Source organism: Aricia agestis, chromosome 14, assembly GCF_905147365.1.
Source record: "Aricia agestis chromosome 14, ilAriAges1.1, whole genome shotgun sequence".
Lineage (NCBI taxonomy): Eukaryota > Metazoa > Arthropoda > Insecta > Lepidoptera > Lycaenidae > Aricia > Aricia agestis.
Window position 1 is genome coordinate 15,509,013 of NC_056419.1, and position 18,082 is coordinate 15,527,094.

Consider the following 18,082-nt stretch of genomic DNA (forward strand, 5'->3'; position numbering starts at 1 on the left):
TCCTACGAGCAGTATTCAGAAATCTTCGTCACTCATTTAAGTCAAAGCATTGTTAGCCTAAAAAAACAAAGGGTTTTAGACACTGATAACAGAATTAACCACTCTAAATTTTCAGTTACGTAACATCCATACTAATATTATAAATGCCAAAGTGTTTCTGTCCGTCTGTCCGTCTGTCTGTCTGTCTGTCTGTCTGTCTGTCTGTCTGTCTCTCTCTCTCTCTCTCTCTCTCTTTCTGTCTCTCTGTCTGTCTGTCTCCTTCTCTCTGTCTGTCTGTCTGTCTCTCTCTCTCTGTCTCTCTGTTCGTCTGTCCGTCGGTCCGTCTGTCCGTATGTCCGTCTGTCCGTCTGTCTGTCTGTCTATCTGTCTGTCTGTCTGTCTGAAATTTGGACCAGACTTCATACATTTAAAAACATACTCTTTTGGCATGGAGATACTTTGAGTTACGGGGAAGGACATAGGATACTTTTTGTTCCAAAAAAATGTACGGTCCCCGCGCGATATACGAGTTTTGGCGCAGCGGAGTTGCGGACGTCATCTAGTATAAAATAATTCATACATTTTGTTACCGCTTTACTCTGAAAAACATTCTGCAATGTAGCAAGCAAAAAAGTTTACACTTTTTTGCTATTCCTACCCGTCTGAGGTCTAGTGGAGCGAAACTGCGGGTAGATTGTGCTGGAAATCGAACGTGATAGGGCCCAGTTTGTGTGTACATATTATGTGTGTGTGTGTGTGTGTGTGAGTGTGTGTGTGTATGTGTGTGTGTGTGTGTGTGTGAGTGTGTGTGTGTATGTGTGTGTGTGTGTGTGTAGTGATAGGCCCTGTGTGTTCTGTGTGTGTGCAGAGTGTGCACGCATCACGGAATACCGGGCAAAGGAAATGGCCACTGAAAACAGCGCCGCGTTGTTGTTGTTGTACTACTGATTAACGCAAACATTCACTAACGGCACGCAGAAAATCGTTCAACGTTTACAAATAGGGACAGGCTGCAGCAATTTTTTTTATTAAAATTAGCTCTTTTATGCCAATTTTCCTGCCTTCTATCTTTTGAAATAACGATAGTTCTTGCTCTCGAGTATCAATTTATATCTTTTAAGCTTAGGCCAAACCTACGCGAACAGGCGTCTGCGAAGCGGAGCGTTAAGTTGTCAAATGTGTTTTTTGTATGCAAAACACACATTTGACAACTTGACGCTCCGCAAACGAGCAGCTTCTTGTGTATATATATAGCTAGTTAATTATTAAAATAGATGCTTAGGTTACTTGCAGTTTAAGATATAAAATAATTGAAAGTCTAATTTTCAAAAATCATAATATTAATTTACGCGAATGAAAAACTTTGTAACCCTTTTTACGAAAAATGGGGAAACGTAGGTGCATGAAATTTCGCACAGTTATAGTTTATATGGTTAAGGAGTGCATCGAGCTAATATTATTTTGAAATTATGCTTTTATCATAAAAAAATTTAAGAAATAAAACCTTACACACACTACAACACACACACATGAGAAATGACAGATTTTTGAGTGACAAGCCTATACATACGAATTATACTCTTTTATTTATAGTTGAAGTCTGTTGACAAATTGAAAATGGATTATAGTTTTTTTTTTTTTTATTGAATCTAAGATACTATTAGACAATGCTTACAGGCCAGTCTGAGATCAGTTAAGTCCCAGAGACAAGAGTTGAAAAAAAATGATAAAATCAATATTTTTTACAAAATATAGGTAGTAGTCCTAACGTCGTTGAAACTAAGATCGAATTTCGACCATTGGGCGATCTCTAGTACTAATAACTTTGAAAGAACACACCTACAGGCAATTTGAAATATAGCCGTGAAAAATCGTCCCCATTCACGAATCACGAGGTTACGTCACTAATGTGAGACATAATTACCGAAGTGACGTCACTAATGAGTAATGTGACACATTACCGAATTACATGAAGCCCGCACGAGCCCGTGTCGTGTTTACTACTTAGCGGCTGATTTCATATTTACCGAGAATTGCCAAAACGGTTTTATGAACTCTATATTGTTGCGGGAATTATATTATATTTTAGGTTTCGAAACTATTGGGCCGGTTTCGATGAATTTTAATACAGCAGCGGTACTCAACTCTTTTTTATAAGTATGGGCCACAACATGTTTTAAGAGTAATGTTCTTCAAAATTAATGATTTAAACATGGAAACATTTTCACCACTTTCACGACTTTCAAAATGGTGTAACATCACGCGGACCACTAATAAAGTCCCAGCGGGCCGCAGGTTGAGTACACCTGTACTACAGCTTACTCCTGAGTCCTGATATAATCGAAAATCGAGTTACAGCTTGACAAAAACCAGTGTGTATTAAATGAGGGCGCTTTTCTTTTAATATAGGCAACCCTACGCTACGCTTTTGATACAATATAATACCATATCCATATTCCATACTAATATTATAAATATGAAAATGTGACTGTTTATCTATCTGTCCGTCTGTACTCTGTCTGTTGACATGCTGTGAAAGGTCCCGCCGTAACCGCTGAACCGATTTTGTTGAAATTTAGTATGGGGATACTTTGAGTCCCGGAAGAAGACATAGGATTTTTATCCCGAAAAATGTACAGTTTGTGCGATTAACGAATTTGGGCAACGGAGTTGCGAGCGTCGCGTCGTCTGGTATCCCATACATTATGAACGAAGTCACAATATCGCAATCCACCTGAATAAGTTATTGTAATAGTACAACAGAGAGCTGTTAATAGTGTGATACACAGCTACACAGCTACACACGGGATGTGAACCCTTACGAATATCATTCTATGCTAGATATTGACCACGTGTTGCGGTAGGTACTATCGTACCCGCAACTCTGCCTTAAGCGAGGAGTGGAGCACCATGGGGTTTTAGTGGGTAGACTACCACGGCCGAGGGGATGCGTAAAGCATTTCCCCATGCTAAAAAAAAGAGGGGTTGCACTCCGGGAGTGCCGGCAGAAGTGAAAACTTGATTATATACGTTGTGCATTATTTGTTTTAACCCATTTTTCATGAAAATCGATTTCTAAAAAATCGATTTTTTTAATTAATCGAAACCCTTACAATCGATAAAAAAATATCGACAATCGAAAAAAAACAATCGATTCTTCTATTAATCGATTTTGATGTTACAACACTACTCTCCAACCGTCTTACGGTTTTTCGATCAGCGCGAGAGTCTGACGCGAGTTTCACAGTTTTTACCCATCCCACAAAAGTGCTCAACGCCGCTAAAGAAGTTTTCACTTCAAAAAGATATTGACCGCATCGTCGTGCGCGTAAAACCGCAGGAAACGTACATTTTCCCCCTTCAAAAGTTTATCAGAAAAGCCCCGATAGTTTTGCAACCTGCTCATTATAGACTAAAACCACGAGTGGATAAAATATGATTTCTTTACAACCAACGATATCAAAATATTTTCTAATTCTATGTTTACAATCTAGTGATACAATATAACCTTTTAACATATAAAATAAGAACAGAATCAGCAGCTGCGAATAAAAGCTGGTTTAGACATGCAGTAATTACACAGACGGAATATTATATTATGTTTCAGGGCGTGCTTAATGACGCGAAATAATATTTTCAACAATCATTATACTATTTATTCAGCGGCTCGAGTGCGGCAGACAACACATTCCACACAAATATTGTTGTTGATGTAACGACACACAGTTATTGCAATGAAGGCAGCGCAAACATTCACTAAATAAACATACATTTTAACTGAAGCCTCTAGAACAATTATTTTGTAAAAACTTCTATTTAAACATGAACGAGAAAAGAATATTCTAAAACAATAATTAAAAGGGGAAAACTCGCAAGAACTCTCGAGCTAAGTTTTTCCAGCGGGCGGCGGGCGGCGGGCGGCGGGCGGGAAGCGCTAGTTTTTCAACATCTTTTCTTCTGCTCCAGTGGAAAGTTTTTAAGAAAATACTACCTTATCAAAATGCATCTTGTTTCTGTTCGTTTCGCATACTTTTTAAAGTTTTTAAAATACTTACCTCCTTTGAAAAACTTTGCACTTAGAAAGTTTGACTTTTGTTTGCAACTTTGTAAAGTCAAAAATATATTTAATGGATATAGACAGACAAAAAGTAAGAAGTTCACAACTCTTCTTTATAATTGCGTATTTTTGTGGGTTTATAATCATTTACTTAAACATTATACGATCACAAAAATACTTTGCTGCAATAAGACATTTTTTTCATTATTTAAATCTCTCCTCTTTCTAAATAACGTTTCTATTTGAAATTGTGTGCCCTATCTCTATGTTTTTATTTTAATTCTGTAATACGGCGGTCTGTAAAACTAAACCTTAATGTCGGCTTTGTTCATGACCGTAGCTCCGTGCTGCGTCGACTTTTTGCTTTATTACTTTCGAGTTTCATTCTTCGCAATAATGGAGGAGTGCCTCGCATTAAAATGGAGGAAAGATAGTTTCGTTTTTAATCTTGAGGTTACACTGGTTGTTTGTTAAGTTGTTTAAGATAAAATATCTTTGTTGAAGATGTAATACGTTGCGAAAGCCACACTTACGACAAAAAGATGCACTCTGGTTTGTTCTAATTCAGTACTGGTCATAAACTTCAACTGTCTCGCTCTATTTCCATACAAAATATCGCCATCTTATACGCTCTGGAAACTTATACAAAAAAGCGTAGCCACAATAGACATAACAACCAGTAGTTCGACTGCTAAGAAACGGACAGGTTTCAATATCTGTCAAATTCGTCGGGTTTCACTAGGATTATAAATGGAATATGCCTCGCGCTGGCTGATATAATTTATTTTTAAATATTTAAAATAAAGATTTCAAAATTGAATTCTGACAATTTTAATCACATGTGCCAAAACACAAACAACAATACGACCAAAGAGGAACACGTCCAGCGAATATGTCATAGTTTTAAATTCGTAGGTAACAAGTTAACAACCCTAGCGACGATTTTCGTCATAATACGTCAAATTTAAAAATTTCAACATCAGTTCTAAGTCGGCATACTCTATAATTCTGTCTACTCTGGCGTAGCCTACGAGATTTTGTTCTTGTTCAGACACAGCGCCCAGTGGGAACCGTACATTTTCCGTGTAGAAACCGAGCGGTTACTGTGAACGCCATAATTTTGTAAGAAACTGCGAGCGGTTTAACCGCGCGGGTCTAAACCGCGCGGTTCCCGCTGTCAGCTGTGTCTGAACTCTGAACAAGCACTTTGTGACGTCACCCACGGCCAACTCCATTCACGGTTATTATAGAATTTAGAACGAAACAATAGAACATCTATCATGATGCTTTCTTAGAAATTTTATATTCAGTATCAACAAAAAACAAGATAACGTTTTTAGAAATTGAATATACGTATCTATTGCTTCAATCTGCATTTTCATTCGAAGAGAACTCTTAACGAGTACTGAGGTCTGAGGACATAGTATTGTTTTTAATGATCTAGGACCATAGAGTAAGTAACGTTTCTGCATGATCACCGTCGAGTTTTACTTCTTAATCACTCACATTCTATAAACTATCCTTAATGTGTACCTGACCTACCATCACATAAAAACTTGATAGCATTTCTTTGAATGTATTGGTTTACTATTCCCAAGGCTCGCATCTTCAGCTACGTCTGCTCGGCGAATGTTATAAATATAATATGTACTTACTTTCCGATCTTTGCCGCAAACGACCACGACTGACAAAAATTCAAATATTTTTCTACCGACCTTGGTCTTACGACCCCTGCTGCCGCTGCTATATAATGGCTTAGAGCGAATATAAAACATGTAGCTGGTAGCATGTCGTAGAGTGGTATTTTAATTTAATTTTTGTCGGTCGCGGTCTCTTGCCGCGTTGATCGCGAAAGTACCCATTTAAATGTGGTAGAAATCTGTTGGAAAAGAGTAATATCATTCTATCAGTGTTTATATGACTAGATTGTGTTTACTGACTGTCCCATAACCTAGCATTTTATTTCACAGAAGACTTCAGGATTTCAAACTTCGAGACAAGACGTTACGAGACCCAATGCAAGTTAAAATGTCAAGCAGCATTTGAGATTTAACTCTTGTATTACTTTAATGCGCCTTGTTGCATTTTGTTTCTGACCCTTACGTCGTTTATCCTGTCGTGCCAAACGAGAAGGCCCCTGGCTAAATGTATATTTACGTGCTCCTGTTATGAAGTGAATATCGCTGGGTTATGGGTCAGCCTCTGCTCTATATCATGCTATAACCGTGCTCCTTGCTTCCAGGATCACCTGTCTGCACCTGCCGCTGCAGTCCAAGTGGCTGCACGTGGGGACGGAGCGCGGCAACGTGCACGTCGTCAACATCGAGACCTTCGCGCTCTCCGGATACGTCATCAACTGGAACAAGGCCATCGAAGTGTGAGTACACCCTACATGACTGATGACACCTACAGATACATAGTACTGCCTGGAGTGCCTGGGTTACACGGTGCGAGCTGACATGCGAGCTGGCCTAGTCAGTTACTGAGGTGCAGCTGCTTGCACCGTGTGACCGCATCATACGAGTTACTTTCATGTGCGAGTTGGTCGAGTGCGAGTAACTACAACATTTTTTGTTTTCACTCGCCACTCGCCTTCCCCCCCCCCACAGATGCAACTAAACTAGGCGATGTCACTGGAACATTATCTGTCTACACGGCGTCAGCAGCGTGCATGGTGTGACCCAGGGAGGCGAGTTGACTCGTGCGAGTATACAATCAGTAATCACAGCTGCCTGCTGTCACTTAGGGTTGCTCGCACTGTGTAACCTAGCCTTATATGCTTTACTCAAGTTGTGACGAGCGCAGCAGGACGGGTCGCATTTTTCATAGGAGTTTTATGGCCGATTACACGTTGGGTCGATGTGTTACAACGCGGCCCGCTCCATAAATATGTGCTTCGGAGTTTCGAGAGTGATCCTTATGTTGACTTTCACCAAAGTAACATTAATAAGGTGTTTCGGCGCAGCCCTGACGTTTTACATACGTTTTATGTCTGCAGATGTTCTGACCTGTTGTAAGGTCTATCCAAGCCTCGGATCTTAATAATTAATAGATGTCTCAGCTAATAGCTGTTAAGCTTTAGGTTAGAAACCGTTCATTTAGTAGGTAAGTATATTATGTTGCCACTTGCCAGGGAGTGACACGTGTGTACATTTTAGTATTGACTACAGATTGATCTGACACGCAATAGGCATGGAGATGGTGACACAAAATTCTAGGTCATATTTTGTACCAGGCTGGCGGTTCTACAGGGGTATATTTTACGTAAAGGCAAAAAGGAAAATGATGGTCATAGCGCTCGCACTGGCCGCCCAAACCGCGTGGGCATAAATATTGTAATATTTGCTTCAAAATTGAGATGAGAATCTCTCTCTTCTCGGGAAGTCATTTCTATTTAAAGATTGTTAGTTCACTGAACGAGAACTCTCGACTAGCGCAAGTGGACGTTATAAGATAATAATCTCGATACCCCTCAGGCCTCAGTATCGAGTCGCCTAGTAGTGTAGTGGCTTATTGACCCGTCAGCTGTCACGCTACCGTCGGGTGACGGGTCGCGACCTTGCCCGATACCACCGATACCGTGTCGGGCCCCGTCCATTAGGGCTGACCCGTCCGTGATTAGATCGAACTCTATCGATACGATTGTGTGGGGTCAATTATACGTTATCGATCAGTAATGGTTATTTAATGACAGATTTCAATTACTGTGATATTATTGTTGTCTATTACAGTTACTGCTTTTATATTTCCTATTGTTGGTCGAAAACAACTTACAGACAAAGCACTACTGCTGTTATATTTAATTTTTAAAGTTAATTTAAACAACCTACAAGACAATAAGTAAGTGTAACTTTTGGGTCGCATTTCGCGAGATTTCTATCACTTTATAACCCTTAAAATAAAAACATAATTTAGGTAAGACATTATAGTGCATCATCAAAATGTTTCATTTGAGTTCCATCAGCCGTCAAACTGCTCTAATACGCGTCTAGAAAGTTAGTGTAGACCACCTCTGTATGTAGATCACGTATCTGAACCCGATCTCCGCGTCAATTACACCCGCTGTACCCCCAGGGGTCACGAGGGGTCGCGGGGGGACAAATCGCTGACAAATGGCCCGGCACGAAGTGATTGTATATTGAATCTGGAGACAAACCATCCGTTACATCTTCCGTGAGAAGTTTCAATTCCAATTTTGAAACGGAAAAAACAGAGGACGTTTTCAAGTTTTCTTTTATGTACGATCATGAATAAGTTACAACAGAGAATATTTTGAGTTTCCGATTTCATAAAAAATTGTTTACTTCTTGCTTATTTCAGTTATTTCCAAATGGCAGCCTGCTATGGCCTATGAGATATACAAGGACAAATCAAGAGAAATATAATATTAGAACTTATTAGAAGTTTTCCAAGCATTAACTACCAACAGTTGGCTGCTAAAGTAGCCGTACAAAAATTAAAAACCAGTATTTAGAAGCGATCTAATAAAGCAGGAGGAGCAAAGGAAATTTTAATATCTTTCAAATTTAAACACAGTTTTTAGCTTTTCCAAAACTTTCCATTAGGTACTTATGGTTGTCGGGAAGAGACCGCTTAAAGCGGTAAGACCGCCAATTTGCGCTCTTCCTAAAAATTGATTCTCTTTCGCATTTTGTATTTTTTTATGTGCAAATAAAGAGTTCATTATTATTATTATTATTAAATATAAAATTAAAAATTACTTGTTTATCTTCGTCGGGTTTTTCATTAACGAGTTACAATATTAAGAAATGGGCCGCGACTTGTAACGCAATAAAAAATTTACTCAAACTTTTTGTGGGGAAAGCTCTTAAAGTATTTAGGAACTTTTCTCGCAAAGTTGTGAATGCTTTGTTTATCTTTTTCTATTTTTTTTACGAGTTCCTGAGAGAGAGGGAGAGTATTTTTAAAGTTTTTACAGATTGTCCGCTGTTTTTTCCGCCGTTTAGTTCTTACCAATTTATTTTTGAATCGTTCAGGAATTCGACGCGTTTGAGCCTAATTGTATTAGTTCAAATTGAGTCGACCACAGATTGAGAGCTCGGAGTGATGGGCGCTAATGAATAGTTGTGACGAGTGGTTCGCCCGCTCTGTGGTCACTGAGTGGTCGGTCACCACTAATGTACAGTGGTTAGTGGTCAGATACTTAACGATAAGTTACCAATGAGCGGTGTCTACTTGATACGCATAGTTAATTGATTAATGGCATTTACCCTTGTTACATCCGAAGGGTATGGAAAATGTTAATGCATAATAATGCTATAATATTGTCTATCTGCTTATCTTTAACATTATATCCTGGTTTACAGTTGCTAGAGAGTAATTCCTACTAGCAATATAGCCGCTCTTTTTGTTAGTACTTTGTTTAAGGTGACGCCGCGTTAAAGTAAAAAACCGTGTTGGATATGTTTTAAATTGCTTTTTTTATCGCGTAATTTAAAAACCATAAATATATTTCATATAAGCTATGGGCAAATTAAAGTGTATGCTTGAACCAATCTATGTACTGGAATCTTAAATCACTCTCCTCTGTTGGCAAAATTAGAATCCCTTTTTTACAGAGGTCTTTTTGATTGATTATTCTGTGTTATAAAAGTTGACCCATCGTGTTATGCTATGGGCAATTCAAAGACAAAGACATGATACATACTGACAATGAACTTTAATTTCTTAGCTATAGTCATTGCTGAGAAAAGTCGATATCGCTACAGCCAAATTATCAGGGCGTCGCCTTAAAGGTTTTGAGCCTTAAGTTTTTATGTCTCTACGCTGTGACGCTGTGACGCTGTGTGTACAGTGCAACCTCAATAAAGAAATGGTAAATAGTTAACTTACGTACTTGATTATATTCAGAAAGTACGCACATTATGCTTGAAGTAAGTACAAACAAAATTACAATATATATATTTATTTATTTATTTATTTATAAGGCATGTCAACAAAATGAATACAAGCTTCCTTAAATAACTAACATTCAGGTCCATATTCAGCATTCATGTCAATTAAAGACATGCACAACATTATTTTTTAAAACACAACGCAACATTAGTCAAGACTTAACAACTAGAAAAGTTTATATATATATATATATATATATATATATATATATATATATAATATATATAATTGGAATCTCGGAATCGGCTCCAACGATTTTCATGAAATTTAGTATATAGGGGGTTTCGGGAGCGATAAATCGATCTAGCTAAGAATCATTTCTAGAAAATGCCATTTTCATCGGATACCGAGCAAAGCTCAGTCAAACAGCTAGTTTACTGATGATGCGTAATAAGTAGATGTAATATCTGTGTAAGTCAGTCAGAATTTATTTTAGCTAATAGCGTGCCAACACTATCTTATTAAAGCAATATTTTTCGTTAATCGTCCATCAAATTAAACGGAAACCTAAACAAAAGTAAATTGCTATAGTACTTCCAGTTTTACCTCTGAGTTTATATGAGAATGGTCCTTATGTCCTTGGCATAAAGGTTCTATAAGGGTAAAGTAACTACGAACCGTCTGTATACTGTATAACGCCTCGGGTGAGTCCCTCAAATGCCCTCAATAAAGTAGGTAACAACGGGCCCCGAGATGGCGCCGACGCCTTCCAATTTTGAATGTTGTGTCGTCGGCGCTCATTACGCACTTCCGGTGTTGAGGTTCCGGTCGGGAACAATTAGTTCCAAGTGGCGACGAGTGTGTTGGCGAATTTTAACAGGCTACGTCGTAAACATTAATGAGATAATTATATTGCTGTGTTCTTTTAGTAATTTCAATTCTTGATTGCATTTAGCCACTAAGCAAAACCGCCTTATTTTTGCTTTTCTTGAGATCTGGGTGTCTCCTTATTGGCTAAACTATGAGCAGTCCATGTCTATTCGAATTAACAACAAAAACAAACACAAATTCTAACCGGAGTCAATATTCATGGTAGAGCAAAGTAAAGCTTTCTTTATGTGTATCAGGATTCAGGAATAGGGCCACCTCTTATTTTGTACTAGCTGTTGCCCGCGACTTCGTCCGCGTGGACTTCAGTTTATAGCGTGCGGTGTCGCAAAATTTACGCATTTTCACCCCCTTACAACCCCCTTTTCCAGTTAAAAAGTAGCTTATGTTTTTTCTCAGGCTTTAGACTATCTGTGTACAAAATTTCATTACAATCGGTTCAGTAGTTTTAGCGTGAAAGCGAGACAGACAGACAGACAAACAGATACTTTCGCATTTATAATATTAGTATAGAACGTGTATAACAATCGAAAGAATCGAAAAAGCTAGCTTGACATGGTATCACTTCTTATAGAAATACGCATGAGCAAGCAATAGCGCGATCTAGGGGACTCTTGGCGCCATCTATTTTGAGTTTTTGGAACTAACTTATTTGACCAAATTTAGGCATTTTCACCCCCTTACAACCCCCTTTTCCAGTTAAAAAGTAGCCTATGTCCTTTCTCAGGCTTTAGGCTATCTGTGTACAAAATTTCATTACAATCGGTTCAGTAGTTTTGGCGTGAAAGCGAGACAGACAGACAGACAGACAGACAGACAGAGATACTTTCGCATTTATAATATTAGTATAGATTCAGAAACTACTAACTAGTATAGAACATACTACACAGCAAACACAAGTCTAAGACATCAAATTATCCGTGTTAGTCGTGTTTCAGCTCAAGTATAAACTAATAAGTCGCGTTAACACCTCGCACGTGGTCGGGGACCGGGGAGTGACGTGTGTAACTCGATAGCGGCAATCTTGTTGCCGTAATTAAGTTGTTCTCGCTCGCATCTTGTCTTAAAGGAATGATAGACGTACGAACTTAAAGCACGCGGAACTTACTCGGCTCGCATCGGTGACACACGAGAATTGCTCATACTGGATTACCATGCCCCCAGGATCGCGGCTCGCGGCTCTTTCCTGATAGACAGGCGATTAAGATCGTCGAGCCATAAGTCCGCGTACTTACTCGCACGTCTGTCACCCCTTTTAGACTCTAAAGCGAGGATATGGTTTAGGATAAGGGCATGCTACGGTGCGTTTGCGGTCTCTTCAGCACAAGATGGACACAATACAGGCGTGTAGTACATATTAATTGTCTTTACTTGTTGCTGTATACTGTTATAGACAGCTTGTGTAGTTATCATGGCCTACCATGCGGAGAGGCCTAAAAAGTTAAAGATGAGTCGATTGTCGATACGGAAAAATCGCATTGTGTGCAAACTAGCTGCATTATGGCAACGTTCAAAGAAGAATACAAGACGGAGACAGCGCGACGTATCATTCACTCTCTTGCTTCATCTCCTGTCCATCGCTCCGTCGAAACACCGCGTCCAACATCACAATTCGTGGCGCCGCGGCGAAACCGAGCAATGTGGCTTCGCTCATCGTCTTGGCTGTTGTAATATGTCACGTTTCGACGCTACACGGAGACGCTTGTACCAGCTCGTTGATTATCCTCGTGCGGGCGGCGAGGGCGGGGCGAGGGCGGGCTGGGACACGTCTATTCCTATTAAGTTGTCCCCCTCCACGAATGTTGACAGTCATCGTCCCTGGCCCCGGGAGACGGAAACAAATTGAGGAAAATGTTTAAAAACAAATTAAGAAAGTTTGACGTGCATTTGATTTTATGACGTCCACTTAGCATTTTTTCTTTCTTTTACCTTTAATTTGGTGTCGAGTATGAGCGCCATTGTTTTACGTTATAATATTATGTGAATGAAAATGTTTTTTTCGAGCTTCATAACTATAAAGTGGAGCACACTGCACAGAGTATTATTTGCAAGAATACAATAAACTGTCGTACTGTCTGTCGGTTTGAAACTAACAAGTTGAATGTGGTGGTCACAAAGCGCGTCCGGCGCGCCCGCCGCCATCTTGCCGGCCGCCATGTTGCCCGGTGTGACGTCACTATCTTGTATCATGTCAAGTGCTTTTAAAATATTCAAAGACTTTTAAATGGATAAAGTTTATTTGAATACTGAAGCCTTTGTACGCAATAGCATTATTTGTTTGCAAAAAATGGGTCTAAGTTCTGAACTTTTGCGCAACTATCAAAACATAGAGAACCTCTATAGTACATTCTAGGCCCTTAGTAGACTAATGATTTCAAATGACAGTAGTCGGGTAGTCCAATTAGTTATTATGATTAAATTAATGAATAGTACCAGCCACCGTAATAATAATATACCTAAGATCTCCTAAGACCATAACTCATGGCGGCCGGCAGGCTGACTGCGGAGATAACGTCAGTAATTTGCTGACCCTCATTTGTGTCATTATATTAGGGCCGGCGTAACTCATGTCTCCGTCGTGATAAGTTCCGGTCGAGGAAGGGTACGGAGATGTGGGAGTGATAGAGACAGATCTGTCGTTCCCGATACAATTGGAATTTGGAAGGTAGTAATAGTCAATAAATAGCTGGTTGACATCAAGAATGGCTTCCTTATTTTGATTTGTCTGTCTTAATAGCGTTTTCAAATATTGTGTAATTCAGATATTATAATTTATCAGGTTGGAATTACAACTTTATTGCAGTTTATTGCAGATAAGTTTCCTGCAAAATTCGTTCTCAGAAAGAGCGAAGAGGCAAAGATATAATATGGGGACTTTGCCTTGGATGTTATGCGAAAATAATAAACAGCTGCTTAAGGCTACCCCGCTTAGCACTTGGTTTAACCTTCTCCCGAGCCAAGCCATAACTATTGGACATTGTCAATACGATACACTTACCAGAGTAAAACTAACGATTCAGAACAGATCTTGTTTATACGTTTGACGTAGTATATAAGATCGGCCGGCGTGTGCCGCCCGTACTAATGCGTTTCTCACAATGATGAAAAACTCAAAGCAGATATGTTACTACCGCGCGCGTTGTGAAGATTCGAATACGGCCCAATTGGGCCGTCTGTTATTTAGTCTGCATCGAACGCAGTCACGAACGTGCCGCGTCTTGTCTTACCTAAATAAGTTGAAAATGACGTCGTGCGTGTTTCGATTTTTTTTTTTATGAAGGGGGCAAACGGGTCACCTGATGGAAAGCAACTTCCGTCGGCCATGGACACTCGCAGCATCAGAAGAGCTGCAGGTGCGTTGCCGGCCTTTTAAGAGGGAATAGGGTAATAGGGGAGTTTAGGGAAGGGAAGGGAATAGGGGAGGGTAGGGAAATGAATAGGGTAGGGGATTGGGCCTCCGGTAAACTCACTCACTCGGCGAACCACAGTGCAAGCGCTGTTTCACGCCGGTTTTCTGTGAGAACGTGGTATTTCTCCGGTCGGGCCGGCCCATTCGTGCCGCATGGCTCTCCCACGTATGAAATGTACCAATTATGACTCGAAAGTAAACAAAACACATGGAATCTCTTACTACATGTCTGATTGCAATAAATACCTCGATTATTTACATTTTCAATTATTTTTTTACCAATCTGGAAAAAATCGAATTTTCGTCATAGCTCAGGCAAAGAAAGAGACAGCGATACGATTCGACGTTTAAAAATAGAACTGTCTCTTTTATGAAAATGGTTTTTCGTATCTTTTGTTTCACTTATCTGTCAAATTTGTCAATGTTTGCAATTTTGAATTTGAAAATTGTTCGGAAGAGATTTAAGCCGGAAAATAGTATGGACGTAACATATCTGTATAAGTAGTGTATCATTGGTTACTCAGCATTGTGAAAAATGTTGAAAGTGACAATCGCGCCCAATCGCGTTGATTCGCCCGTTTGTTTGAAGTCGAGGTAAGTACTCCTTAGTTCTGTCTACTCTGCACTTACTATATTATGTGCGGACCAGACTAGTACACATTAAAGTATGATGTACTCAATACTCATATCATCGATGTAAATAGTACACACTACACATATTATCACATAGCACATAACTCCGAAGTGCCCGCAGTAAAATATCAATTAGCGCGTTATGGACGGCCGCGGACGTGCTCGCAGATTATGACACCTACGTGCCGCCACGTACTGCGGATGTCTCTGATATTGTAGGCCTTAGTCCCTACTGCCTACGGTGTCAGAACTAGGTTAAAGATTTTTTATTTTTTGCTAGTATGGAATTAACAGGACATACGTAGATAAGTGTAGATTAGACACAAATACATACAACTTTGGACTCCATAGTAGGTATGTAAATATGGCGTTCGTTTTAATAAGGCATTTTTTCGGACACTCGAAGTCAAAGATATAAACAGCCGAATATACAACCTCCTCGTTTTTTGGAAGTCGGTTATAAAGATTCCTTCGTCAACTTTGATTTCCAACTTTTTTAGCGACTGTTGACGTTTGCTACAGCCTAACATAGAATCAGCCTACAGCACTAAAAGTAAAACCAATGACTGCGAAATTGATCGAAGATCGAAATAAAATAAATGAACTTTGCAAATCATCAGGTCTCTAACAATAAATATATTTATGGTTATGGCGTAATTTTTATTACGAAAACTCCATAATATAATCCGATAGCGCTGGTTGTGGGCACTTGTGGGGCGCAACAAGTGGCGCCACCGGCCGGCCGCCCTATGGCGCCACCGGCCCTCCGTGAGGACTGTGTTGTCATTAGTTGACATTCATACTGTTATAAAATTCATTATGTTTTTACAAAATCTCCATAAACTATGTTTCGTCTGGCCATTATCGTAACTATTGGTTATTGCAGTACCAATAGCCCCACATAACACATTTCCTACGAATTGAGCTTGTTCCAATTCCATTCCAATGTTAAGTTAGAACTTTTCATAAATTTCGCCTACTTATGAAATTTTCAATTATTATATAAATAAGGAAAAGTATTTACAATACAAGGTACACTCCACTATTTAAGATTTAGAGGGCTTAAGATTTCATTCATTTACTTGGAAATATAATATTAGGTACGTCGTATAATCAACGAAAACACGAGTAGATAAATAAGTACATAGAAATCCTACTCGTATTTGAAATTATCGTTGTCATACCGGCACGTCGCCGTCGTGTCGCCGACGCGTCGCCACATCTATGTCGGAGGGTGGGAATAGGGAGGTAAGAGGTTGTACGTGTACAGTGTGCACCCGCCATTCAAGGAACATGTTGGCTTAGTAATGTGTGATGTTGAATATTGTCAGGACAATATTAGCCATGAAAACGGTCAATGACGTTTAATGTTAGGATCTTATTAGGATCTAGCGCGCACTGATATAGAATGTGATGCGTACTGGCTACAGCAGCTAGGTGCCAAGTTTGGGGGGGAATCAGTAATCTTCCACATTGATAGAGTAGCCAGTCTTCGATACTACTTCGATGCTGGGTAAGACTAAAACATGTTTCCGTGCAGCCACTGATTTTTGGACATGTTTTCGTTCAGTAGCGCCAGGTTCAAGGAAAACAAAACCTTTCCAGTAAGTGCCAATATTTTAAATTTCCCTATTCAATTTATTAAATTTTAAATGTGATGTCCCAAAATGTGTCCTCCCACCACACACGTTATGTCTCATCAACCCCTATCCATTTAAGTATGTCACACCTAATGACTTTAGGGGTGTATGGCCCCTATGTGTTGTGGTGAAGCTAATTTGTGTATATTTGTTACAGGACGAGGCCGAACCACCCCGGCGCCGTCGTCGAGGTCAGCGACAACCCACTCGACGCCAGTAAAGTCAGTATAGATTATACATTCATTTTGTAATTCGTATGCTAGCTGTTTGTGTATGTAATCTATACTAATATTATAAATGCGAAAGTATCTCTGTCTGTCTGTCTCGCTTTCACGCCAAAACTACCGCACCGATTGTAATGAAATTTTGTATACAGATAGTCTAAAGCCTGAAAAAGGACATAGGCTATTTTTTTACTGGAAAAAAGCGTTTTAAGGGGGTGAAAATGAGTAAATTTGTTCAAATTAAGTTAGTTCCAAAAATTCATAATAGATAGCGCCGTGCGTCTCCTACATCGCGCTAACGCTTGCCCAAAAGTCTTTCTATAAGAGGTGGTATTATCTAATATTTGATTTTGGATTTTTTTCGATTGTTATTTCTATTTTACGTTATTTAATAAATTAGTACTTTATCTATGCAGTAACGTAACCTTAAACCTATCAATGATAAATAGTTTATGGGTAAAGTTGTGTAATTGGGGGGCTAAGTAAGCTTAAAAATTTGGCATAAAATATAAAGTTTAATTAAAAAAATTGAAATATGTGCACACTGCACAACTGTTTTGATTTAAGGGGTACCAGGGTTTTTTTTATAAAAGCTTTTGACACCAATTTTATTGACATCGCGCGCTATAAACTGAAGTCCACGCGGACGAAGTCGCGGGCAACAGCTAGTTATTTCATAACAGCATATTATTGTACTTCAATTTTAAAGTACTGTTTGTTCAACAGTTAACAAAAAATGATGGCGCTAGTTTTTTGCGAAGCTATCTCATTTGTGACGTAAAATGCTTAAGTTTGGCAACAAATTTGTATGGTAAAATTTCAGTTCTACTTTATGTTAAACATCTATAGGGCAATGCCTTACCGGCCGCCTAGACGAGCAATTTTATTGTCAATATTCTAATATTATCGACCGTCTAGGGTTGATATTGATCATCGCGCGCCTTCAATCTAATTTTGACAATAAAATTGTTTGTCTAGGGGCCGGCTTACAGCCGTAACTCCACTTATCTAACACTAATGTGTTCCGTTTCAGTTGGCGATAGCGTTCGAGTCCGGTCTAATAGTGGTGTGGGACCTGCGCGCGCGCGCGGCGGAGTGGCGCGGGTTCGTAGGCGGGCCGGGGGGCGGGGTCGGGGACGGAGTGCGCGCGGCCGCCTGGCAGCACGACGGCAAGCTCATGACGGCGCACGTCGACGGCGCCCTCGCTACATGGACCATGCGATCTCCTCGACCCGCCACGCTTACGTATCCTCATGGTGAGCACACATCACCACCACCGCTTAACAGCCCTGGATTTATGTATAATAGGTCATGGCCTATGGGCGGCATGCGGTAGCGTCCCGCGGCGTCCTAGGATGGCGGCAGGGTTCGTACATAGGGGCGGCGAAATTAAAAT

The 18,082-nt window shown here is 39.8% G+C and overlaps 1 protein-coding gene across 9 annotated transcripts in view; it reads left to right on the forward strand.

Moving 5' to 3' along the window:
- Window positions 1-18,082, forward strand: part of LOC121733544 (syntaxin-binding protein 5) — a 263,948-nt gene that overhangs the window by 225,198 nt on the left and 20,668 nt on the right. For all 9 annotated transcript variants that reach the window (XM_042123820.1, XM_042123821.1, XM_042123822.1 and 6 more), the window contains 3 exons: window positions 6,279-6,413; window positions 16,620-16,683; window positions 17,720-17,942. In XM_042123820.1, coding sequence (XP_041979754.1) covers window positions 6,279-6,413; window positions 16,620-16,683; window positions 17,720-17,942 — 422 coding nt within the window. The remainder of the gene's footprint in view (window positions 1-6,278; window positions 6,414-16,619; window positions 16,684-17,719; window positions 17,943-18,082) is intronic.